This window comes from Poecilia reticulata, linkage group LG5 (assembly GCF_000633615.1).
Source record: "Poecilia reticulata strain Guanapo linkage group LG5, Guppy_female_1.0+MT, whole genome shotgun sequence".
Lineage (NCBI taxonomy): Eukaryota > Metazoa > Chordata > Actinopteri > Cyprinodontiformes > Poeciliidae > Poecilia > Poecilia reticulata.
In genome coordinates this window covers 9,667,188-9,690,984 of record NC_024335.1, presented here as the reverse complement: position 1 = coordinate 9,690,984, position 23,797 = coordinate 9,667,188, and the positions used below count along the sequence as shown (strand labels likewise).

At 44.1% G+C, this 23,797-nt stretch overlaps 2 protein-coding genes across 4 annotated transcripts; one reads left to right on the top strand and one right to left on the bottom strand.

The window, feature by feature from the left end:
• Positions 1-2,252: 2,252 nt before the first annotated feature.
• LOC103464635 (coiled-coil domain-containing glutamate-rich protein 1) lies at positions 2,253-4,046 on the bottom strand. The gene has a single exon (XM_008408864.2). It carries the CDS (start codon positions 3,228-3,230, stop codon positions 2,625-2,627), a length of 606 nt encoding a protein of 201 aa, XP_008407086.1. The 5' UTR covers positions 3,231-4,046; the 3' UTR covers positions 2,253-2,624.
• Positions 4,047-5,800: 1,754 nt separating this feature from the next.
• nisch (nischarin) lies at positions 5,801-21,713 on the top strand. 3 transcript variants are annotated; one of them, XM_008408862.2, is made up of 28 exons: positions 5,801-6,011; positions 6,897-6,980; positions 7,219-7,401; positions 7,953-8,001; positions 8,116-8,279; positions 8,351-8,446; positions 8,614-8,709; positions 8,790-8,942; positions 9,629-9,697; positions 9,778-9,963; positions 10,959-11,087; positions 11,434-11,547; positions 11,988-12,060; positions 12,209-12,321; positions 12,883-12,959; positions 13,083-13,346; positions 14,205-14,482; positions 14,769-14,980; positions 15,155-15,588; positions 16,163-16,332; positions 16,580-16,661; positions 17,492-17,630; positions 18,530-18,680; positions 18,763-18,882; positions 19,850-20,005; positions 20,078-20,244; positions 20,681-20,832; positions 21,320-21,713. In XM_008408862.2, exons 1-28 carry the CDS (start codon positions 5,931-5,933, stop codon positions 21,639-21,641), a joined length of 4,314 nt encoding a protein of 1,437 aa, XP_008407084.1. In that variant the 5' UTR covers positions 5,801-5,930; the 3' UTR covers positions 21,642-21,713. The 3 variants fall into 3 exon arrangements, with proteins under 3 accessions (XP_008407084.1, XP_008407083.1, XP_008407085.1); XM_008408861.2 differs by having other exon boundaries at positions 14,757-14,980; XM_008408863.2 differs by lacking the exons at positions 12,883-12,959; positions 13,083-13,346; positions 14,205-14,482; ... (9 more) ...; positions 20,681-20,832; positions 21,320-21,713 and having other exon boundaries at positions 11,988-12,068; positions 12,209-12,302.
• Positions 21,714-23,797: the final 2,084 nt, after the last annotated feature.

The following is a 23,797-nucleotide window of genomic DNA, read 5'->3' as shown; positions in this document are numbered from 1 at the left end:
AAATGACCCTGTTTTAGGGTCAGGGGTTGCAGTTAGGACTAAGGTGTGAATTGACTTTTGGTTAGGGTTAGGAAAAGGGTTAGGTATGTGATGGTTAGGGTTAGGAAAAGGGTTAGGGTTAGGCTGTAGAAATGAATGGAAGTCAATGGAATGTCCCCTGTTGGATAGTAGCGTACGACTGTGTGTGTGTGTGTGTGTGTGTGTGTGTGTGTGTGTGTGTGTGTGTGTGTGTGTGTGAACAGGTCAAACCTGCTGCTGGCAGGACGTCTCTGCTTGCTGGGACAAACTGACCACTTTCTTTTCCTCTTTCTGCACCTTTCTCCTGCTACTCTCCAATTAGCAAAAAAAAAAAATATTATTTTTAACTTTCTGCTCTCTAATTTTTTCTCTTCATACACCTGGTCTGCCGGTGTGTTTAGCTGAGCCACTACTGCCAACAACTAAATGTTCATCTGTAAATGATCACATGACCTTCAGGGTTTAACCCCATTTAAAGCACTAAAAATAACTTTGAAGGTTTTACTGGCTCTAGTGGCCTTTATTTGATAGTGAATTGACAGGAAAGTGGTTAAACAGAAGTGGGAAGACATGCAGCAAAAGTCGCGAGGCCGGGAATCAAACCTGCGACGTCGAGGACTAAGGCCTCCATATGTAGGTTGTGCTTAACCCCTGCCAAACCACAACACCCCAAAGGGGCATTATTATATATTTTCCAGGCACATAGTGCCATTTTATAGCACAATGAAATCAGTTGTTATAAAAATGCTCTATTATATTAAATATGACTTAAAATAAATGTTGCTTCCTGATTTAACCTGTTGAAATTGGGTTTCTGTCTCTTTTTCTGAAGCTCCACCTTCAGGAAGTCATCACAACATCGCTTCTCTTATATCCCTTTAGCAACAGTTTTTCTTCTTTCTTTTTTTTTGCTTTGTGAGGCAGAAGCTTGGGAACTGCAGCTCTGAGGATAAGCAGCGCCTCAAAGGCGGGGCTAGATCCACCCAGCTGTTTTGCACAGCTGAATGGTTGCCATGGAGATTAAAGGATTTCCCAAACATGCATTGAAAGATTCAAAGCAACAGTCCAGTTTGTTTTGATGAAGGAACAATATTACAGAATGATGTAAAGCTAAAAAAAAGTCAATTTTACATAATACAGATCCTTTAAGTCAGAGAAGCTAGAAAGATGTTTTAATGCTTTTCATACATCTGATTATGTTTTACAGTGAATTATGAATACATTTATATCGAACAGCTATCAGATGTAGATGGTTACCGTCTGCTAAATTCCTCATAGCTTGGTTGTCAAAAGTGTTCAGGATTTGTATGTCTTTATTTTTAATGTTATTTTTATTATGTTGATTAAATATTTTTAAGAATTTTTGTGCCTTAAATGTCTTGAGTTTGTAGATTTTGGAGTTTTAAAGCTTTATAATTTTATGTGAAATGTTACAATTTCATTGTTGTAATAATTCAACATTTATACTCATGTAAATTCACAAAGATAGTCATAATAAACATTTATTCATTTTCATTCTGTTTACAGTAAAAAGCTTCACAGAGTTCTCCTCGGCCAATCATCTGAGTCTGATCTGGCCAGCTGGATGCTGATTGGCTGTTGGGGCTCATGCCCACCATTTCCTTTTGTGTTCAACAACAAGAGACAGAGATGCCTCAGAGACCGGAGACGTTTATGTCCAAATGTCCACAGCAAAGGCAGGACAAAGACAAATAAAAATGGTAGAAAACAATAACACAGCTCCATTTGGTTCGGTTCTGTTGGAGTCCGGTCAGATTCTGACTCAATGAGGACAGTAAACTGGCCGGTGTTACACCATAATCTGTGACCATAAGAGGAGCTGTTGCATTTTAACACAAATCTAACCTTTGTAGGGCTGCGGGGGAAACAAACGCAAAAGGAAAAATGAAAAAAATAACAAAAAAACAATCAAAAGTAACATTTGACCACAAAAATTATGACTATCAGGGAATATATACAGTCACAGAATATGAAAGCTCTTATCAGAAACTGTGACCAACTGTAACTTATAGTAAAATACTAAACTTTACTACTCAAGTATTTAATTGTTTTGTGTTGGAATAAACTTTTTCGCATGATAAATTAAAATTCCTTGAGCTTTATTTTTTGTTTTTCTCTTTTCCTACCAAAGACTTGGATGACAAAAGTCTTTGGTCTCAACTAGCCCTTTTTTGAAGGACAATATTCATAAAGTATTTTATTTGCTGTTTCTGTTGTTTTCTTTGTTTATTCTGGATCTCTAAAAGGTCTTTCAGTTCTGGTGTTAAATATTCATTAGAATTTAATCTTTGAGAATGTGTCCTTGCATTATTATTCCATTAGCATAATTTACTTGAAAATGGTTTCAAAATAACAATATTATTGTAATAACTTCTGGGACAATTTATCGTCCAGCAAAACTGTTTTTTGTGACAGGTCTACGTAAATTTTTCCAAAAGTAGTCATAATATTAGTGATCAGATATTACTGTTTATTTGTTGTTTGGCTTTTTTTGTATTTTATTATTTTGCGTTTGCCACACCCCCGCCCCCTTTTAAGCATTGCGTTAAAATGCAACAGCGCCCCCTACAGTCATAAGGTCGTCCTCACGCTGCCAGGAAGTCGCAGAACTGAGCGAAGTCCCTCTGCATGAAGTTGTGGCTCAGCTGCAAGTCGTCCTCTGAGGGGACGTACTGGACGCTGTCCTCCTGCAGGAAGACGCGCAGCCCCGGCGGTCCTTGCGGCAGCGGCTCAGGGCTGTCCAACAGGCCGCCCCTGGCGTTCTCCAGGACGCCCAGGTATGAGTCCATGTCGGTGAGCTCCAGGTCGCTGTCAGAGCTGCAGCCGCTGTCGCCACCCACCGAGTCAGAGCGCAGCTGCTGCATCTGGTACTTCTCCTGCATCAGGAACTGGTTGGTGTTCTGGGGGGCCTGCATGCCCCGGGCCCCCTTGCCCTGGACGTTGACCGGACGCAGAGACCGCAGCGGCCTGCGGGGGCGCTGCGGTCGATGGGGGCGGGGCTTGTGGCGGGGAAGGCGCGCCCTGGGCCCCCCCTGCCTCCGGCTCTGCAGGCGGCCGCTGCAGCTCTTGGTCCAGCCGGCCGTCCAGCCGGGCGCCTCGCCGCTCTTCCTGCGGACGTCGGCATCCCTCAGCTTCTCGTCCTGCCGCCTCTGCTGCTGGAAGATCCTCCTACACATGATCTCTGAGAGCATGTCTTGTGTTTTTCGCCGCCTCCTCCTGCTTCACATCGCTTCTGCTTCAGATCACGGCTGACCCTCCTCTCTGTCGCTCTACCTTTTCACAACTCTGGCTCTTTTCTTCTTGACCTCTGGCTTTGGCTGGTGCATCGCCCGCTCTTCCTCCGCCTGCAGCAGCAGCTTGCCTGCTGGTCTGACTCTCTGCCCCCCCTGATGTCTCTTCTTCTCCTGTTTGAAGGCTGGATCAGCTGCTGGATCGGGTGCGCAGTGAATGCAGTGAACTGATGGAGGCGTTCAGGGAACGTCAGGCTGCTTGGAGTCCGGTCAGAGAGTGTGACGCTCTCTGCTCTGACAGCACTCGATGTGTCTCGTCCTCCTCCTCACAGCCAACATAAAGAGCTGGACCGGTCCACTTCCTGCAGAGGGAGGGGGGCGGTGCCTCCAGGCGCCTCCGGTTGGGGATTAACCCTCTGAACATGACAGAAGGTCAAAGGTGTCAGTGGATCTCCTGAGAATTGGACCTCTGGACCCAGACGGATGAAGCTCTTTGTCTTCAGCAGACAGCGTTACTCCCCCCTGCAGCCTAATGATGGTTCAGTCCGGTTCGGTTATAGCTGCTGTAATCTGATCCACAGCTCCCACCCCCCACCCCCATCCTGTCTGACAACAACAACTCAAGCAGCTCTGTGGCTGCTGCAGCACATTAGAGCACCATCCACTAAATCTGCAAGGTTAAAGGCAAATTAAACAACTACAGACATTTATGATTAAACTACTATGTTTATTAATAAAGTGGGACGTTGTGAACTAACTAATAAACTTTTTATTAGTAAAACTTTAAAATTCAGAGACACTGTATAAAAATACTGGAAATAGCAAAACTAAAGTTATTATCTGTGGACCTAAAGAGGAACGATATAGAGTCAACATGCAGCTTCAGTTATTACATCTAGAAACTGGAGTTCAGGCCCAAAATCTGGTTCTGAGCAGAACCAGATTTACATAAAGACAGTTATAAAGCCGGCCTTCTGTCCCTTGAAGAACATTTTCAGGATTAAAGGACTAATGTCCCAGCAAGATCTAGAAAAATTCATCCATGAGTTTATCTTCAGTTGCATTGATTACGGCAACTGGTCAAATAAAAAAAATCAATTTTCCAGCAGCAGCTGATCCAGATCGCTGCTGCTGGTGTGACTAAAACCAGGAAGAGAGAGCACATCACCCAGTTCTAAAGTCCTTCACTGGCAGAATAGACTTTAAAATACTGTTGTTAGTTTATACATCACTGAACGGCTTAAAGATCTGCTGCTGTCTTAGCAACCTTCCAGACCTCTCAGGTTTTCTGGTTCTGGTTCTGCTCTGCATCCAGAACCAGAGCCAAACATGGAGAAGCAGCATTGAGCTATGCTCCATAAATCTGGAACAAACTTCCAGAAAACTGCAAAGCAGCAGAAACACTAAGTTCCTTTAAACCAAGACTTAAACCCCCACTTGTTTAGAGTTACTTTGAACCATAATAACTGGAATATTGACCAGCGTAATGATTAACAAGTTTGATGATGGTAATCATCAAAATATAAAGCTGAGAAGATTAATCAGAAACAAGGTCAATTGATGAATCAAGCAGGGGGCATGTTGAAGACAAAAAAAAGAAAAAGTCTTCCTCAGAACAGATGCTTTCTGTCCCGTCCCTGTTCCCGCAGCGCCACCACGCGGTTGGAATTTATTACTCCACTTTAAAAACATTGGTGAAACCGTAGGGTGGGTTAGCATAATACATACCCGCTCAGAGACATGTTTATAGTGAGCTCTAGAAATTCACCTTTAACCCCGGAGGAGTAGATAAACGCGACAAAAAGGTCAGTCGTGCAATGGTTTTTTATTTTGGAGAATAAAATATGACGTTTTCATTTTGTTTGTATTTTTGTTTGTTTTTGAGAAGTTTGATGGAAATGTAAAGTTGAATGTAACATAAAACATGATGTAGTTTGTATTTTGTGCAAATGTTGCACAAAAATGACACATGATATTGCATTTCTTATTAGTTTTACTTTTTTCTTGTTCCATTAACCTGGGTCACTGAATCACAGAGATCTTGCTGAGTTTAGGAGTAGTGGCCGTTGTTGCGCGTTTTGCATTTCCTATCCAATCCGAACAATACAGTTCAATCTAAAGAATAAAGGAAAGAAAGAAAAATCAACATTTTAACTTTTTGTTGTTTGATATTGTGATATTACAAAATGGGTCTAACAGTGTTAATAATTATGTAATCAATAATAAATAAATAAAAATAGGAATTAAATTGCAGTAATAGTATATTTAAGATACATTTAGAAAAAGGATAAATAGCCCAAAATGACACAGAAGGCTTTTTATGTCAAAAACTTTATTAAACTGCTTAAAATGCATCATCCGGCCAGATCGGCCATTTAATATTTAACAAAAACAACAAAGTCAAAGCTATGCAAAAGCAGAATAAAACCAACAAAATGCGTTTCAGAGCCAAGAGACACAGAAAAATGAAAACAAATCATGACTTTAAGTTTAACAACTTCCTGTTTGTCAAAAGAATTGTTAATAAAGTTTTTTTTTGAAGCTGTCAGCAGCTGCTGCATCATAACAAACATGGCGGCGGGTTCTCTGTGACGCGGTTTTAATTAAATGTTGGCTTTTTTAGCGCTCTAGTCGGTTCGGCGTGTTTCTCCGCGGATCAGGATGGAGCCCGGCCCTTTTCCAGAGGCGGTTCCAGCCCGGAAGGTGACTGTGGTCGGTTCGGAGCTGGTGGAGAGCTACACGGTACGGCTACTAGCTAGGGCTGTGGCAACACTGATGCTAAATGAAACATTCAGACAGACTGCAGCCCCTCTGTTTGACAGTCGAAGGCTTTAGATCTGCCGTTGTCATGGTAACACATTCTGTCTCGTTTAATGAAACATGTCTCGTTTAATGAAACGGTCATCGGAGCTACGTCACACACAGTGATGTAGCTCTCGCGTTTATTTTCCTACATTTTAACGATTAAAGCTTACAGTTACAGGAAGGATCAAATCTAGTCTATCATAAGTTTGTAATAATAAATAAGACTAGAAAAACAAGATTTCAAACACAAACATTGAGTTATGGCTCTTAAAATCATGGGAAAGTCAGCAGACGCTCAGTGAAACTCTCCATAAGGAGGGGAAGCTACACAAGGTCAATTAGTGAAGAAGCTGGCTGTTCATACTGGGCTTTATGCAAGTACATTAATGGAAAGTTAAATGGAAGGAAAAAGATGCGCAACATGTGCATCCAATCCGAGTCAGCTGTTACGTTCAGAGCCAAAGACGACATCAGAAGCTTCTCTCCAGCGTTGCTCAATGGGCCGAAGTTTTATCTCAGATCAGATTAGGATGAAATCCTAAAGCATTCAGGATTTCATTTGGAGATCCAGAAGGACCACTAGATGAAATCCTTGTCAATAGGATGTTAAAAGTCACCAGAGGCAACAATCACCAGTCTAAATCAGTCTAAACTCCCAGAACCTCAGCATAACCACAGGGTATTCTCCTCCATGCCACGCTGCATTGATGCAGTGATGCATCAATGCAGCACCAACCGAGCACCAGATTAGCATAACAGTTAAACAGATCTGCTGTGTTTTGATGCAGTGACCATGGAGACGGCTTTGTTGTTTTCCTTCAGGTCTACATCATCGATGTAACGGACGGTCTGCACCGGTGGACGGTGAAGCACCGCTACAGCGATTTCTACGAGCTGCATGAGAAGGTGAGCAACAGCCAATGACATGGTGACAGTTTTAACAAATATGTAAAAAACATATTTTTTATAAAAAAACAAACTGCAGCTTTAACTACTTTCCCCTCCCATCTCAACTCCATAGTTTTCAGTTGTATTATTGTTTGTCGTGTAACTGTTGAACACTTTGAGGACTCTGATTTGCCTGGATTTGAGGAGAAAGGCGTCAAACTGTAGCATCGTCTGTGTTTTCCTCCTGAATCTGCAGTTGACGGCGGAGAAGAAGGTGGACCGCCGTCTCCTTCCTCCCAAGAAGATCCTGGGGAAGAACTCCAAGAGTCTGGTGGAGCGGCGGCAGAAGGAGCTGGAGCTCTACCTGCAGACGCTGCTGCAGCAGTTTCCAGAGGCCACGCCCACTCCGCTCACCTACTTCCTGCACTTCCACCTCTATGTGAGTATCACCTGAGCAGGTGGACTACGACCAGCTCATTTAGTCATGGCTGACAGAAAACGTCCTGCTCCAGTTTTAAAAAAGAACTAAAATCAACTTTTTTGAGCATTGCATCATGCTATAATGTTATTCACTCATCAAAACTACGCTGCGGTGGTGCTTTGATTCTTTCAGGCATGTTTGAGAAATTCTTTAATCTCCGTGGCAACCATTCTGCTGTTTGAAACATCTGATTGGACCTAGCCCCGCCTACAAGGTGCAGCTTCTCCTAAGAGCTGCAGGGGGTCACAGAGCACCTGCTCTGCTACAAAACAACCAGACTGTTTTATTGTCTTCCTGTTTCATAACAGCTTGATGTTGAAACAAAAGGAGAATAGAAAGTCAGACTGAAAATGTGGCTGTCATGCAGGGGACTGCTGGTCATAATCAGTGGTTCTCCTTTTCTGTCTGTGATGTTCAGGTTTTTCTCTGCAATGTTTTTCCAACTGATGGTTGATTTCTGGCTCTTTTTGTTAAATCCAAAATGAAATCCTTTGAATCTCTTGTTTCAGGAGATTAATGGCATCACAGCAGCGCTGGCGGAGGAGCTCTTCCATAAAGGTCAGAGGAACCATTTTACATCGTTTTTAGATGAAGAGGCAGAACCACCGGAAACTTCTGGATCTGCTGGGGGAAATGCTGGTGACATCTAGCTGCTGTGTCTCTGTGCTGCAGGGGAGCAGCTGCTGCAGGCAGGAGAGGTGTTTTCTCTGCGACCGCTGCAGCTTTACTCCGTGTCCCAGCAGCTCCGCCTGGCCACGCCCACCTGCCTCAGCGGAGACGCCAGAATGGACCTGGGACACATCCTGGACTTCACCTGCAGGCTGCGCTACCTCAAGGTAACGCCACCACATTGCGTGTTCCTGCTGCAGAGCGCATGGGTGTTCATGCGGGTTCTGGTTTTGGTTAGATTTCAGGGAGCAGAGGTCCAGTAGGAACCAGTAACATTGAGGAGAGCAGCCTCCCCTTCGACCTGTCGGTGTTCAAGTCCCTGCTGCAGATTGAGGTAACTTCAACTCCCACAATTCTTCAGCAGGACGACCGGCGTGAGATCTGAGAACATTTAACTCCTGATGTTCTTCAATGTTCCGACGACGGCTCCGAGACGTTGACGACGTCCCAGAGAGGTTGATCGTGTTTGTGCTGAAAGCGTCTCTCTGTCTCCATCCTCAGATCAGCGACTGCAGCTCGCAGCAGATCCAGGGTCTGCCGTCCCTGAGGGCCAGCCTGGCTACGCTGAGCCTCCATCGCTCCACTGAGTCCATGATGGTGTGTCCCTGAAGCCAGAACCTGGAGCCTGGGTCCAGATGCACCAGAACCTGAACCTGTGATCTCTTCCCTCCCTCCAGTCCATCCTCGTCCCAGAGGCCAGTGAGTTCCCGCAGTGGGAGCCTGAGGGGGCGGAGCCTGGCTGTCCTGTCACGGCACTGGTTCCTGTCTGGAGACACCTGACCACGCTGGACATGAGCCACAACTGCATCGGCTCCGTCGACGACTCAGTGGTGAGTCAGGGTTAGCCTAGCTTCACCTAACCCTGAGTTAATCTGATCGGTCAGGATTAGCCGGACCTAAAAACTAATGAAACCTCAGAATCTCTTTGTGCCTAATCCTGTAAACTATGATCTAATTAAAGATTAATAAAAAATAATCTAGTTGATCACGAAGGATCTGAAAGTTTCGTCCTCCTGGTCAGGAATAATTTTATTCCACCTTAAATGTGACGCTAAGCTATAAAATAAACCAATACGTGGGGCATCAGTGGAAATACAGAAACTGTTTCAATAGCCAGGTTCTATTATTGTTCCATCTGTAAACTGAACCATCAGAGTCAGATTGTCAGACATTTTCCTCCAGATCATCTGGGTCACCACTGGTGGAGAAAAGGAAAACATCTGAATGGTTCTGCAGTCTGCTTCCTGAATGGGTGGCACCATGTGGGTGGGCGGGGTTATGATGATGGGTTGAACTTGGACCAAAACCAGACTGACCCACACAGCTTTTTTAAACCGATTTCTCCTCTCACCAATAAAGGTCATTATTTTCTGCAGACCAGTGAAGGGAACATCCAGAAAGGTCTTGATGTTTGTGGATTTATGGCAACATTGAAGTTCTGTAGTCTCTGTAGGAAATGTTGCTGTGTGTGTGACGTGTGTGTGTCAGCGTGGAGCTGATGGTGTTCCCGTTGCAGAAACTCATCCCGAAGGTGGAGTTCCTGGACCTGAGCTACAACCAGCTGTCGTCTGTGGAGAACCTGCAGGTCCGTCCAGCACCGTCCTGAGCCATCGGAACCGCAGGTCCTGTCTGACGCTGAGCCGCCTGTTTTGTTGTTTCCTGCAGCACCTCTACAGCCTGGTGCACGTGGACCTGAGCTACAACTGCCTGCGCAGCCTGGAGGCGGCTCACACGCGGCTGGGGAACATCAAGACGCTGAGTCTGGCGGGGAACCAGCTGGAGACGCTCAGCGGCCTCTCCAAGCTCTACTCTCTGGTCAACCTGGACCTGAGCCACAACCAGCTGGCACAGGTAACCCTGCTGTTAGCGTAACCACCATTATGCTAACATAATGAGGACTCTGTACTCCATTCAGTGACGCTCATGACTGGTGAGGCACCAACTCCTCGAGAGTCAGATGTACAAATCCAAAATCCATTGTAGAATCTTGCATTTCAGTTTTACTGATTAAAGCTTTTAATTGTTTCGTAATCTGTACCGAACCATCAGAACCGCAATAGAACAACAATAAGCCAGATAAACCAAAGAATATTTAATATAAGGGTAATTTGATTTCTTAAAATTTAAATGTTTACTTTGGCTGACCTTCTTTTCGGATAAATATTGCAAATTGTGTCTGACCTTAGATTTATCTTATCCTTTTCCACAAATATCAGTCACTTTGTTGTGAAAATCGTCCTTTTTCTGTCTCATTTTTAAAAATCTGGCGGCCAAAAAGGAAATTGGCCATCAACAGTTCTATCCCAGCTGTATTTCCTCTATTTTTCTGATTGTCTTTTCAATGCATAGAAGAAGAACACCTGCTACCTGTTATGCCTACGGGGCTCAGCACTGCCCTCTATCAGTGAGGCGCGGTACTTCCTGCCTCACCATTCACATTTTCACTGCACATTCATTTATGGACAGTCAGTAAGATTAAATATATCACTCACATTCATTAAATATGTTAAGCAGATTGTGGAACATCAACATGTAGAACATTTGTAATTAAACAAGTGTGTTGGTGAAGAGAATAGAAATAACTTCCTGCTTCATTCACTGTGTGGCACAGCGCCTCCAGAGGTGAGGCAGAGTACTGCACTGTCTCACTCCAGGCTCTTTCCACAAACACGTTGAAATGAAAAACGAATTGATTTTCTCTCATCATTGTTAGCATCTATTTTACTTCTCATGTAGCTAATCTCCCCAGGCTGCACGTCTCTGCCTCCATTATGACCTACGGTAATCTGGTTTAATGGTTTCCAGTAGAAACCTGTTCATGGTGGATCTTCTGTGTGTTTTCCCAGCTGGAGGAGATCAAGAACATCGGAGCGCTGCCCTGCTTGGAGAAGCTCAACCTGTCCAGTAACCCCATGTGCATCATCCCAGACTACAGAACCAAGGTTCTGGCCCAGTTTGGGGACCGGGCAGCAGAGGTAGGCTCTTCTTCTGGCCCGGTTCCTCTAAACCAGCTGGTCCTGGTGACTTTTCTGTCTAAATCCGGAAGATTAATCATCTGACAGGAGGATGATGAGAAGACGAGTAGAAGGTCTCCTGTGTTATAATAGTTTTGGATTTTCATTATAGTGCCACTTTATTTCATTGTGACTTTTTGTTTGTCTAATTCAGTTAGTTTTAATTAGGTTTTAGAGTGCATTTGTTGGTGTTTCTTAGTTAAAATGTTTTCTCAGCTTCAGTTTTTGTTATTTTGTTTGTTCTGGCTCACTGTAATAACCTCGGAGATGCCATGTCTGTAACCTGTTGCGTCCCGGTTGTTGTCAGGTGAGTCTGGACTGCAGAGCGACGACGGAGAAGGAGCTGGACACGGTGGAAGTGCTGAAAGCCATTCAGAAAGCCAAAGAGGTCAAAGATCGCATGAGCAGCAGCGATAAGAAGGTAAACAGGAAGTCGGAGTTTTAAGCTCTTCTACGGATGATACAGTGGTTGTTCACTAAAATATTCATTTTCTATTTAGTTCTGTTTCATGTAGGACTGCAGCTCACAATTATAATCCTAATCGATTATAATGACGATGAATTGGATTTTAAAAATGGTGATATTCTGCTGATCTTTGATTTTATCACTTAAGCCTTTTTTATATATATTATAAATATATAAAAAAATGCAAATAATTAAATAACTTTTTTTTTTTAAATCAGAAAATAAAAATTTCCTGCTTAAAATCCGGTTCCTTTAATGACCGTGTGACAACTGGACATCAAGGGATCTGTGCTGATCCCCAGTTTGAGTTGAGCTGTAGCGAATCAGAGCCGAGCTGAAACCGAAGCATTGATCTCCTGCGCTGCTGGTTGAGCTCCTTCTCTCTCTGTTGTCAGATCAGTGAGGACTCCAGGGCGTCTGCAGCTCCTCCTGCCTCCTCCTCCTCCTCTTCGTCCTGCCCCAGCCAAGGTAATCATGTATGTATCAGGCTGTGCTTGGCAGAGGGAGTATGAACCAATCACATCATGCCCCGCCCCCCCCGGGTCAGATCGGCTGCTGGACCGCCCAGACAGACCCAGTCTCGTCCCACTGACTCTTTCAGCTTCTCTTTGTTCAGGACTGACCAGCAGAGAGGACGACCCCGACCCCCCCGCCGCCCCTGCCCCTGTAGACGCCGCACCCCCTCCTAACATCTCCGACACTCACCTCCTGTCCGCCGAACCTGCTCAGGTGAGGCTCAGACACGCCTGATCACCATGGTAACCACGAGGCTGGAGCAGTTGGCACCAGGTCAGAGCGACTCTGATGTGATGCTAACTAGCATCTGTGGCTAAATCTGGCATGTTTACATGTTGATTAATATGAAACTCCACCTTAAATGATGCTAAACGTTCAGATGTTGCATCCACCAGAAGGCCCAGTGCCTCCACCTCAACAATATTCATGATGACCTTTAACCTCTCAATGCCTGAATTTATATCCAATCGTACAAAAAAGTTAGATGTTAAATTACAAAATTTCAGAAATAAATAAAATGAAGTGGTTAATTTAAGAGAAACTGACTGGTTGTGTACATGTTTCAGATGAGATTCTCCTCAATGTCTTAAACATTAAATTAGAATATTCAAGACCTTTAAGGGTGAATATCTTTAATGGGGTCCATTAAGGATATTTTGGCGGGGTGTCTGGGGATAAGTGGGGTGAAAGGTCAGCTCTCAGGTCTTCTGTGGAGACGTTTGTCTCCCTCTGAGGTTTCTGGGTTTTATTGTGTGTGTTTTTTTACTCCTGTAGGTAAAACGCTCTGCACTCAGCCAGTCTGAACAGCCACTCCCACCAGCGAACGCAGCTTCTTCCTCTGCAGCCGTCTGGTCAGTGGAGCTCAGTGATCTGAAAGCACAGAAATGTCTCAGTAAAACAAATGAAATGTGATTTAATGTTTTTAAAACTCAAACCGACGTGTAAACCTAATTTTAAAACTCTTTTTCTTCCAGCTGTTTCTGCTCAGCTTCCTTTTCCAGTCGCCTGGAGGTTCGCTGCTCCGCCTGCAGCGCCACCTGCTGTCCGCTGCTCCCCTCTGCTCTATTCGCCCTGTCCCTGTCCAATAAAGACTTCATTACCCAGATCTCCCAGCAGCTCAGCTCCATCCTGAGGGAGCAGAAGACGAGGAGAGGAGAGGAAGAGGAGGAGGAAGAGCAGAGGTCTGATTCCAGAGACGTTCAGTCTGAAGTGCAGAGCACCGACGTCGGCGGTCGCAGGTGATTCATCCGCTCTCTGTCGCTTTCTGTTTTCTTCCCATTAGTTTCCCTCAGAAAATGTATAATTATTAATTTCACTGTTTGTTAAAGTATTTAATGCTTTAATAAAGCAGCAAATTTCAATCTTTGCTCAGTTGTTCTGTTTAATTTGAGATTAATTTTGCTTCCAGTTTTTTACCTGAATTTTTCTAAAGGTGTGAAGTTCTCACCTGTCTGGAACATCCAGAACTTAAAGCTGCAGTTTGGAACTTTTATTAAAAATGTTTTTTTTCTTTTTACATATTTGTTAAAAAACAAATAAGGCAGATAATCTCCTACGCCTCCTCCCTTCCTCCGCCTTGAAGAAATAAATTGCTCCCATCCAAAAACAACCAATCAGAGCCAGGAGGGTCTTAGTGCTGTAAATAATCCTCATGTACTCACTGCTAAATGTAGCAATGGGAACTTACGGTTACAGGAACCAGTGGTGGCTATGCTAACTAGCCTGAGCATTCATGACAGGCTATGCTAACTGGAGCATAGCAGAGATCAAGGGAGGGGCGTGAAGATGATTGACAGCGCTAAGACCCGCCTCCTGGCTCTGATTGGTTGTTTATAGTCAGAACTGGGAGAAGGCAGAGGAGCTCAATCTTTTTCACAGATTATCTGTCTCAGAGCAAACTGTGACGACGTAGTGACAGTTTCAATAAACATGTAAAATTATATTTTTTATAAAGTATTAAACATGTAAAAGTTTCTTTCAGTTTAAATATTTCTAATGAAATCAGCTGAAATCTGTCAGTTTTTAGAAAACCTTCCTGCTGCTCGGCGTAAATTCGGGACTTTTCTTCAAGATGGCTTCCTCCCTTTGCTCCACAGTCTGAGCTCCAGGGACGGCTACTTTGAGATGGGCCTGGATGACTCTGGGGAGGAGGTTGTTGGCTCCGCCCCCTTCCTAGAGGGGGAGGAGCCTGGCGTCCGGCCGGAGGAGCCGAGCGAGGAGCAGCTGGAGGTTCGGGTCCGCAGCGTTCTGTGGTGCTGCTGTGTCCTGGTCAGCGAGGAGGTGAAGCAGAGGTGGGCGTGTCTGGTTCTGACGGACCGGCTGCTGGCGCTGCTCTGCTGGTCACATGACTCCCTGTCAGCCAATCAGGAGAGAGGTAAGCACCCGGCTTTATCTGGAGAAAAGAAGATATTATTGTTTAAAATGATTATCTAAAATATTTAATTGATCTAAATATTTTATTATTGTTTTATCTATAATAATAATAATATTAATATTGATTTGTTATAAATAATATTATAAATATTGTGGATAGTTTATAATATTACTAATTTCTTTAGTTTTATTTGATCTAACCTCTGAGGTTCTGAACGGGTTTGGGTCTGGATCCGTCTGGGTCGGCTGGTGCCGCTCAGGTAATCATGTTTCAGATCTTTCCTCAGGCCCGGACCAGAGTCCAGATGTGGAGGAGGTTCTGTCGGGCCTCCAGGCGGATCTGCTGGTACCGTACTCCCAGGTTCTGCTGAACTGCCCGGCCGAGCTCCCGGACTCCTGCCTCTCGTTTGGAATCAAAACGGGTCAGAACCGCTGGTTCGTCTTCTCTGAGGCCGAGGAGGTCCGACAGACCAGAACCGAGCTGAACGGGCTGCTTCAGGTCAGAGATGGCGCCGTTCGATTCAAATGTCGGGTTGAATTTGTCTCCCATTCAGAACCTTCATGTTGGATCAGAACCTTCATGTTGGGTCAGAACCTTCATGTTGGATCAGAACCTTCTTGAGGTGTATATTTTCATTGTTTCACCATTTGGTTCTGGTTCTGGTTCTTCTAGGACCCCTCGGACCTCCCGGCTCTTCCTCGGCTCCTTCCTCCTTCGCTCCTCGGCCCCTGGGAGGCGGAGGAGAGTCTGGCGGCTCGGGGAGGATTTCCCGCCCACATCCTGTGCTCCTCTTCCTCCTCTCCGTCCTCTTCCTCGCTGGCCTCCGGTTCCGCCCAGCTCCCCTCCGATCTCGGCTCAGAGGACGCCGGCCTCCTGTCGCTCCTCTTCCTCACGCCCAGAACCCTCTGGGTTCTCCGGATGGACTTCAGGCAGCTGTGGACGGACCGTCCCCCTGTCCACCTGTCTTCTTCTTCCTCCTCCTCTTCATCATCCTGGTGCAGGCTGGTCCGTTTGGCCCTCGGCTCGGTTCTCCTTCACCCCGACCAGAGAGAGATGGGAGACGGATCCGACCGCGTTTCCTGTCCAGACCCGCAGCACCGCCTCAGGTTCTGACCCGACTCTCTGAGGCTGTTTTCAGACTCGATAGTCTGATTCGTTTGGGCACCAAACATTTGTTCACTTCCAGCTACTGCAGTTCTCTTTCACACTGCTCTGAGTCAGGCGATCCAAACTGATTGAAAAGCCTGCAATAAGCCCTCCTCACCTGGGGGGGGGGGCGCTGTTCCAAGAACTACCGAAGGAATCGACACAAAAAAGAAAATGCTGAATGTCACTTCCTTCTTTACAAAATGTAAACAAAAACGCTGTAGCATCAGATTTTAGTGATTTTTAGGATTCCTCTTCTCTAGTGTTAAATTAGCATTTTTGTTTTGGTTGTATTTACCCAGAATTCCCTGCATTGTAGTCCACTTCCTGCATTTGGAGCAGTCTCTGATCTGCTTGCCTTTCACATATGCATTCAAACCGAACCAGAGTTCACTTTAATCGAACCGAGACCGAGGTGTGTTGGTTGAGTTTGATTTGCGTTCACACCTCCCCAAACGAACCGGACTTTCTAGACAAACAAACTGAATTTGAATTTAAGCAAATTAAACACGGCTGGCATCATGTTTCCACCAGGAGGCACCACTCTGTGGATCTGCTGGCTGAAGGTCAGAGGTTGCTGCTGCTCTTCCCTCTGGCCCAGGACAGGGGCTCCTTCCTGGGGGAGCTGAGCCAGAGGAGAGCCTCTCTGGAAGGGCTGAAGGTGGTGGCGCTGCCCCGGCCCTGCCCAGGCCCAGCCGGACCCGGTGAGGACCAGCTAGTACCACTAGGGGGCGCATTACTTCAACATGATGATAGTCCAGTCTACTAGTAGAAACAGAGAATAAAATGCTTCATAGCTACTTACAGGCTTTATTAGCTAATTTCATAGCAAACGCTAACAAAAGACGACTTAGCTGGAAGTCTGTAAAGCAGAGAAAAAACATTTTTAAAAAGTCACTGCAGAGAAAAGAATCGACTAGGTCGTCTCATCTGACTGCTACTTGTTTCCAGGCTGCTGTCGAACCAAGGAGCCCTCCTGCTGCTGCAGCGACAGGAAGTCAGGCTGCAGCGACAGGAAGTCAGGCTGCAGCAGGTGGGTGTCGTTGCAATATGCAATTAATTGCATTATAAATTAAATCCAACTCATATATTTATTGTTTCTCTCTCTCTTTCTACCAAAAATTTGCTGACTAAAGTCTTCTGTCTGGTACTTTGGTCTCAACTGGCCCTTATTTCAAGGACAGTTTTGTTTACAGAGACTTCATAACTGGTTTTATTTGTTGTTTCTGTTTTTTATTTATTTATTTTGGATACTTAAAAAGTGTTCCAGTATTAAATGTTCATTATAATTTAATATGAGAATGTGTATTACCATTATATTACTTGAAAACTGTCTCAAAATAACGATATCTTTTATCACAGTAACCTTTCAAACTGTCAAACTTAAAAATTCAAAAATAATTTTAAAAAAACACGTCTGAGATTAATCTCAAAACTTCTGAGTGGTTTTGGTGGAAATTTTCAAAGTCAGAAATTACTAAGCTTTTTTTCTCATAAATTTTCCAAGCAAATTTTCAACTTTTTAAACTCAGAAGTTGATTTTTTTTTTTCCCCAGAAAATTTGTTTTTTGGTGAAAATGTATTTTTTTCCTATCTAATTTACCTTAATGCACTGTTGTAAAAGACAGATTAAATTTAATGACAATTAAATATATAACTAAAAATGTATGATTTCAAAATTTATTAGTCAATTTTATTAGCACTTTTTTCCAATATTCCCTCCAACCGTCTGAAGCCCCTTGGCGCCCTCTGGTGGCCTCTCTTTGAAAGACACCAGGCTGGACAGGGTTTTATGAGATGAATCCGATCTGCCTGTTTCGGTCTGTTGGTGATATAATTTGATGTTTTTGTTTCTCTCTGCAGTCGGGACTCGTTGAGACTCCAAGGTGACGAGAACCAGCCGCCGCCCCACCTGGTCCCGGGCCTCTCACCTGGACTGAAGCTCCTGGCCGGACTCAGAGGCCAGCAGCTGCTCTCCTACTTCAGCAGATACGTAGCTCAGGTGAAGCATTTCAAACGACTCGCACTCTCTCCTCTCGTCACTAGAGTACAAGAATAAAGTCCTAACTTTATGAGAACTATTTGAAACTTTGTTAAAACGAGGAACGCTGAGCATCTTGTGAAGTTACATTTATTATCTGTTTTAAAAATAATGAAACATTGAATCTTTTAACACATCAGCAGCAAATTATTATCAGCAGCAGCAGAACCTTGAGAGGACTAGCAGGAAGAACCAGACGGACTGAGCTGCTCACCTCAAATAAGAACTTTTTCTCATTAAAATGACTCTCAACATTTACAATTTCTCTGTAATATTTAATTTTTATTCTACTAGTGCTATGACTTTATCGTCATATTAAACAATCAGCCTGTTAATTGGAACACTGCTGCCACCTAGTGGAGGCTCGTTTATCGTTAGATAAACATTTATTATTTAAGATAAAAACTTTTTTTCTGTAAATTTGTCTGTAAATTTTCTGTATTTAATTTCCCTATGATTATACTTTAACTTATCATGCAATTAATTGATTTATTGCTTATTGCAACAGGCCTGTTAATCATCGTTTGCTATTCAGTTATTAATTTAATAAATAATCCCCAGAACTGTATTAATGTTAAGTGAAGCAGAAAGAATTTTCACATGTTGATGTTTGAAGTATTTTTATTGTTTTTTTTAGCTGCTGTTGATTTTTAGGAAGGAAATGTTTATTTTCTGATTCAATAAAGGAATTAAAGTATTATTTGAATTTGTAATATTGTATGAAAAGACTAAAATGGTTAAATAAAAAATCTGCAAAATATGACAGTTAATCTGCAGAATAATCAATAACTAAAACAGGCCAGTTGTGTTTGCGGACCATTGAAGGTCCGTTTGGTTCTGATGGTTCTTCCCTGACCCAGTCGCAGGCCGAGGAGCTGAGGCATGTCTGCTGGCTCTCTGTGCTGCTCTACAAGGCTCCAGGAAGTGAGGTCACTTCCTGCCTGCTGCTGTCCACCGAGGCCATCTACTTCCTGCTGGACGACTCCGTCCCACCGCTGCATCCACACTCGGGTAGGACTGCCAGGAGCGGACCGGTTCAGGTGATTATATGCCGACCCGGTGTCCTCATGTCCACTGTCCCTGTGTGTGTTAGGGACGGACGCGGCGAGCCCCGAGGACGCCGAGACGAGTCTCTGCAGCTGCCTGAGCGTCCGACTGGCTGAGCTGCAGGCCGTCAACGTGGGACTGTTTGACCAGAACTTCAGGGTGGTAGGTGAGTGGACCCGTCCCTGGGCTTGTTGCTGTAACCGGTAAATCAATTAATCGCATTGCAAATTGAAACGATCTCAATTCCATTTGCACAATTTATCGTTTTTCTCTTTCTGCCAAAAACTCTGACTAAAGTCTTCAGTCTGGTGCTTCGGTCTCAACTAGCCCTTTTTCTTTTTTTTTTTTTTTTTTGAAGGACGATTTTGTTTAAAGAGACTTCATAATTAATTTTGTTGTTTTGTTGTGGCTAAAAGACATATCATGATATAAGTGCTTCATATCAGTTGATATAGATAATTATTGATTAGTTTTCTGTTTTAAATATCTGATGAAATATTGCCAAAATGCTGGCCGGATCTTACCTGTTATTTCCACAGTTTTCACTCTGCGCTGTTGTTTATTATTTAGCAGATATGAAACTGCTGCTGCACCAGTTACTCAACAAGTTGTTGCTAGGTAACCAAAGAGTGAGTCAGTTGCTAGGTAACCAAAGAGTGAGTAAGTGAGTTGATGTCACCAGTTAGCTTAGCTAGCCGAGGTTAAACAGCTAAAGTCTTTCCTCTGCCTACATTCCCCAGAATGCTTTGTGGTTCTGGATTGGAGTTCAGAGGATATTTTCTTTATTGAACATTCTATCAGATTTATTATCTGTTGATATTGATCTAGTGTCTATTGCGATATCGATTTATTGTCCAGGCCCTGATGTTTCTCTTGTTTTGTTTATTTATTTTGTTTATTTAAAATTTCTTCCACTTCCAGTGTTAAATGTTCATTAGATTTAAAGTTTATTTATCTGTGATGATGTGTTTTTGCATTATTACACCATTATTATTTTATCACTTGAAAATGATCTCAAAACAACATTATTATTATTCATTGCAATAATTTTTGGGTCAATTTATCGTCCAGTGAAGTGTCCTACCATGACAGGCCTACCTGTCCCCGTGTTCTAACCGTCTGTGTCCCTGCAGGACGCTCTGCGGACCAGGTGGTCTGCTGTCTCAGCAGGGACGGCTACGGGACAAGCGTCTTCCTGCAGCGGCTGATGGCGGCTCTTAGCCTGCAGCAGCAGCAGCATCCGCCCCAACCCGACCCGTCCGACCAGGACTTCTACTCCCAGTTCACCGGTAACCCAGAGGACAGACGGAGACATGTCCCTCCTGATCTCCAGATCTGACTGCATATGTCTCCCCCTGCAGGGAAGTTGCAGAACTACGAGCTGGTCCACAGCAGCAGGGTGCGCTTCATCTACCCCAGCGACGAGGAGATGGGCGACCTGACCTTCATCGTGTCAGAGAGGAAGACCTCCGCCAGCGAGCTGCCTCCGTCCTCCTGCAGCATCCTGCTCTACCTGCTCGTCTTCCAGGTGAAAACTGCTGTCTCATCGTCTTCTGAGACAAACTGGACCCCTTAGGGAGCGTCTTCAGGCGGTGGCAGCGTCATGCTTTGGGATTGCTGGAGCTGCTTCCTCTCACCAGCGACGCTCTAAAGACAACCTCTGTCCTCCTTTTGACCAGTGATGTCCAAACTTTTTGCCACTAGGGGCAAAATCCTTCAGTGGGGGGCAAAAAATATATTTAAAAATGAACTTTTTGTGCTTTTTGCTTTAGTTTGTAAATCATTACAAATAGAAAACCTTAAAAACGGTTTTTGCACTATTGCGTTATCATAACACTGGCCCACAGTTTCTGACTTTTTTGGGATTGCACAAAATCCTTCAGAGGGCCACAAATGGCCCGCGGGCCACACTTTGGACACCTCTGACCCTGGTAACCATGGTAACCTCTCTGTCTGTCCTGCAGGTCCAGATGCCCAGCCAGCCGTCCGCCTCCACTGAGCGTTCTCCGGTCCTCCAGCCCCGGACGCTGGTCCTCACCGGGACGGACGTCTTCCTGCTGGACGAGGACTACGTCAGCTACCCTCTGCCGGACTTCGCCAAGGAGCCGCCGTCCAGGTGGGACACAAAACCGTTCGGGTCTCACATACACTTCTAATCTGTCAGTCAGCCACAAACCATGACTCCTCCGTTGTTGGGAGATTTCCATCCTGGGATGATTTGAGATTTTAACCCAACATGTCCAGGTGACTCACTTCTAGCCTCACCTGGTTGTATATTATTATTATATTTGACTAATCCAAAGACTAGAAGGAGTCAGGTCAACAAATGAACTTTAGTGAATAAAACGGCCGAACAAATCATAAGTTATGATTTACGACAGAGTGTAGGAGCTCTCTCTAAGTCTTCTCCTCCTTCCAAGGCATTATGGGATATGCAGTCCTAAATCTCCTTTATAATAACGATTCCAGCTCAGATTATATAAAATTATAATATCCTAGATAATAAGTCCTAAACAAATCCTTGACACACCTGGTCTGAGGAAGTGGCTCTGTCCTCCTGTCTCCATGGTTACATCATGCTGTCCTCGTGTCCCGTCCTGCAGAGGGCGCTACCAGCTGTGTGAGGCCCGACGGATCCGGGACCTGGACCGGGTTCTGCTGGGCTACCAGCCCTACCCCCAGGCCCTGACCCTGGTGTTTGACGACCTGCCAGGTCCGGACCTGCTCTGTCACCTCACCATGGACCATTTCGCCCCTGCCGGCCCGGAGGCTCCGCCCCCCGGGGGCGTGGCTGGCGGCCAGGGCGAGGTGCAGTGGTGCATCTTTGTACCGGGGGGCGACAGCAGGGAGCGACTGATCTCGCTGCTCGCCCGCCAGTGGGAGGCGCTGTGCAGCCGGGAGCTTCCTGTCGAGCTCACCGGCTGATTGGACGCTGGGGCCCACTGTCGCCATGGAGACCGCTGTCTGGACCTGGGGGTGCTCCTGGTGGACCCGAGTCCTGTTGAAGGTATTTTTAGGCATCTCGATGTCTGCTGCTGGAAGCGCCGAAGATTCAGAGCCGCTCGTTTTTTAAAAACAGGAAGTGAAACAAATGGACTGGTGTTGCACTGCAGGGGGCGCTGCAGCACGACCACAGGAGTCTGACTCTCAATATTATGTTGATGCACTGCAAAAACACAAAATCTTACAAATTAAATTTGGTCTAGTTTCTAGCACAAATATCTTAGTCGTCTTGAAATCAGACAAAACTAACTTACAAGTAACTTTTCTACAAGATATAAAAGCTTGTTTTAAGTTGATAATTCCTTAATATTGATTAAAATGTGCTAGTTCCATTGGGAAATTATTTCACTTATAACAACAATATATCTATTTCCATAATAGATCAAATAATCTGCTGTTAGAAGTGGTACTTTTTAATCAATATTAAGGAATTATCGACTTAAAACCAGCTCCTATTTCTTGCTGAAAAGTTACTTGTAAATCTGTTTTGTCCTACTTCCAGTGCAATAAGATATTTGCACTAGAAACTAAACAAAACGATTTTGTGTATCTGCAGTGTGTAACCTTTAAATAAATGAACTCAGCACAAATACCGGAGACAGGGACAGTTACTTTCAGAAATTAATCTGAGTTATTTAGCCTGTTATCGGATGAAAATATCACAAAGTTATTAATTCACGTAGAAATGTAGCGGTTTCAAGCTAAATATTCAGTGTGAGTGAAACTGCTACATTTATAAATGAATGAATAACTTGGTGAAAAAACTAACAAATGAACCAACCACTGTTTTCTCTAAATAACCCAAATTATTGCTGTCGATTTTGTAACTTTATAAACCTCAATCCCCCCCACCCCCAACATAAACAAGTGATTCCAAAGCTGCTTGATTTTTTTCTTAAATATGCTTTAAAACCAAAAGTTGATTTCATGTTTTTATTTTCTCTGTTCTGCTGCATAAATCCATTTGCACACACACTTTCACCCAGCTGCTTGGCACAATCTGCTCTGAACGTTGTATTTCTTGCACATTATTATACCAGACGGATCAGTATTAACGGACTGTATGTTGAAGCTTTTTATTAATATTAATTTAACAGGATTGCTGCTTTATGACAGACTGGATGTTTTACATCCTGAAACATTAAACATTAAAAAAATTAGGTTTCTAACAATGTTTCCAACATGAAGTCTTAAATATCATAATCACTGTTATTATAGTGTTGTATTTTTTTTCTATATATGCACATTCCCAGTGTTTTTTTGTATTTTACAGTCAACATGACTGAATGGAGAACCCGTACGTTTGTTCTGAAGATGAAAGCCATTGAATAAAAGTCAAACTGAAACCTTTTTCTGGCTTTGTTTCATGATTGGTCGATTGTTTGAACCTCAGAAAGGAGGATTTCGATTTGCCGACCACTGACGTAAACTGCTTGTGTGAGCAAAATTAATTTCACATAATCTCGAAAGCCTAATATATTAATATGCATAAATAAGAAGGGTATTATAAATCTAATTTCAGTATGGTTTAGTCTTATAAACGTATAATATAGTTTGTTAGTCATAGTTTCCCCCCATTAATTACCGTTTATTTCATTTAACGAAAATATTTTCTGTTTTCGTTAACTATAGTAACCTTGGTTACTAAAGGACAGATTGACAACATAACAGACTTGTTGTCATGGCAACCCACATCATGAAGATCCCGGAGAAAATCCAGTTGAAGAAGAAAACTGCAGAAGAGTCCGCTGCAGGTTTCTTTTCGCTGTCGATAGGAAGACGCCATCTTGGACCAGTCAAATCCGGTCACAACGGGATGGTGAAGGTTGAAAATGTGCTCTTATGTTACTGTTGTGTGCTTCGTCATACAATGTTTTATTGAATTTCCAATAAAGCAATAAAAAAAAGGATTGCTTGTTGCCATGGAGATGAAGACACCATCTTGGACGTGCCTCTCCCGGTCTGTTTGTCGCCGTGGAGACAATGACGCCATCTTGGACCTTCTTGGTCTGAGTGGCATCAAAGGTTTATCGGCGTGGAGACGCAGACGCCATCTTGGGCCTGCCTCACCGTGACAG

What these genes read in the sequence shown, in the direction of transcription:
- LOC103464635 (XM_008408864.2), bottom strand. Translation starts at nt 3,230, where the DNA reads ATGCTCTCAGAGATCATGTGTAGGAGGATCTTCCAGCAGCAGAGGCGG.
- nisch (XM_008408861.2), top strand. Translation starts at nt 5,931, where the DNA reads ATGGAGCCCGGCCCTTTTCCAGAGGCGGTTCCAGCCCGGAAGGTGACT. An exon ending in GCTCCACTGAGTCCATGATG is followed by an intron (nt 8,710 to 8,789) that starts GTGTGTCCCTGA and finishes CCCTCCCTCCAG; the next exon opens with TCCATCCTCGTCCCAGAGGC. An exon ending in CTTCTACTCCCAGTTCACCG is followed by an intron (nt 20,006 to 20,077) that starts GTAACCCAGAGG and finishes CTCCCCCTGCAG; the next exon opens with GGAAGTTGCAGAACTACGAG.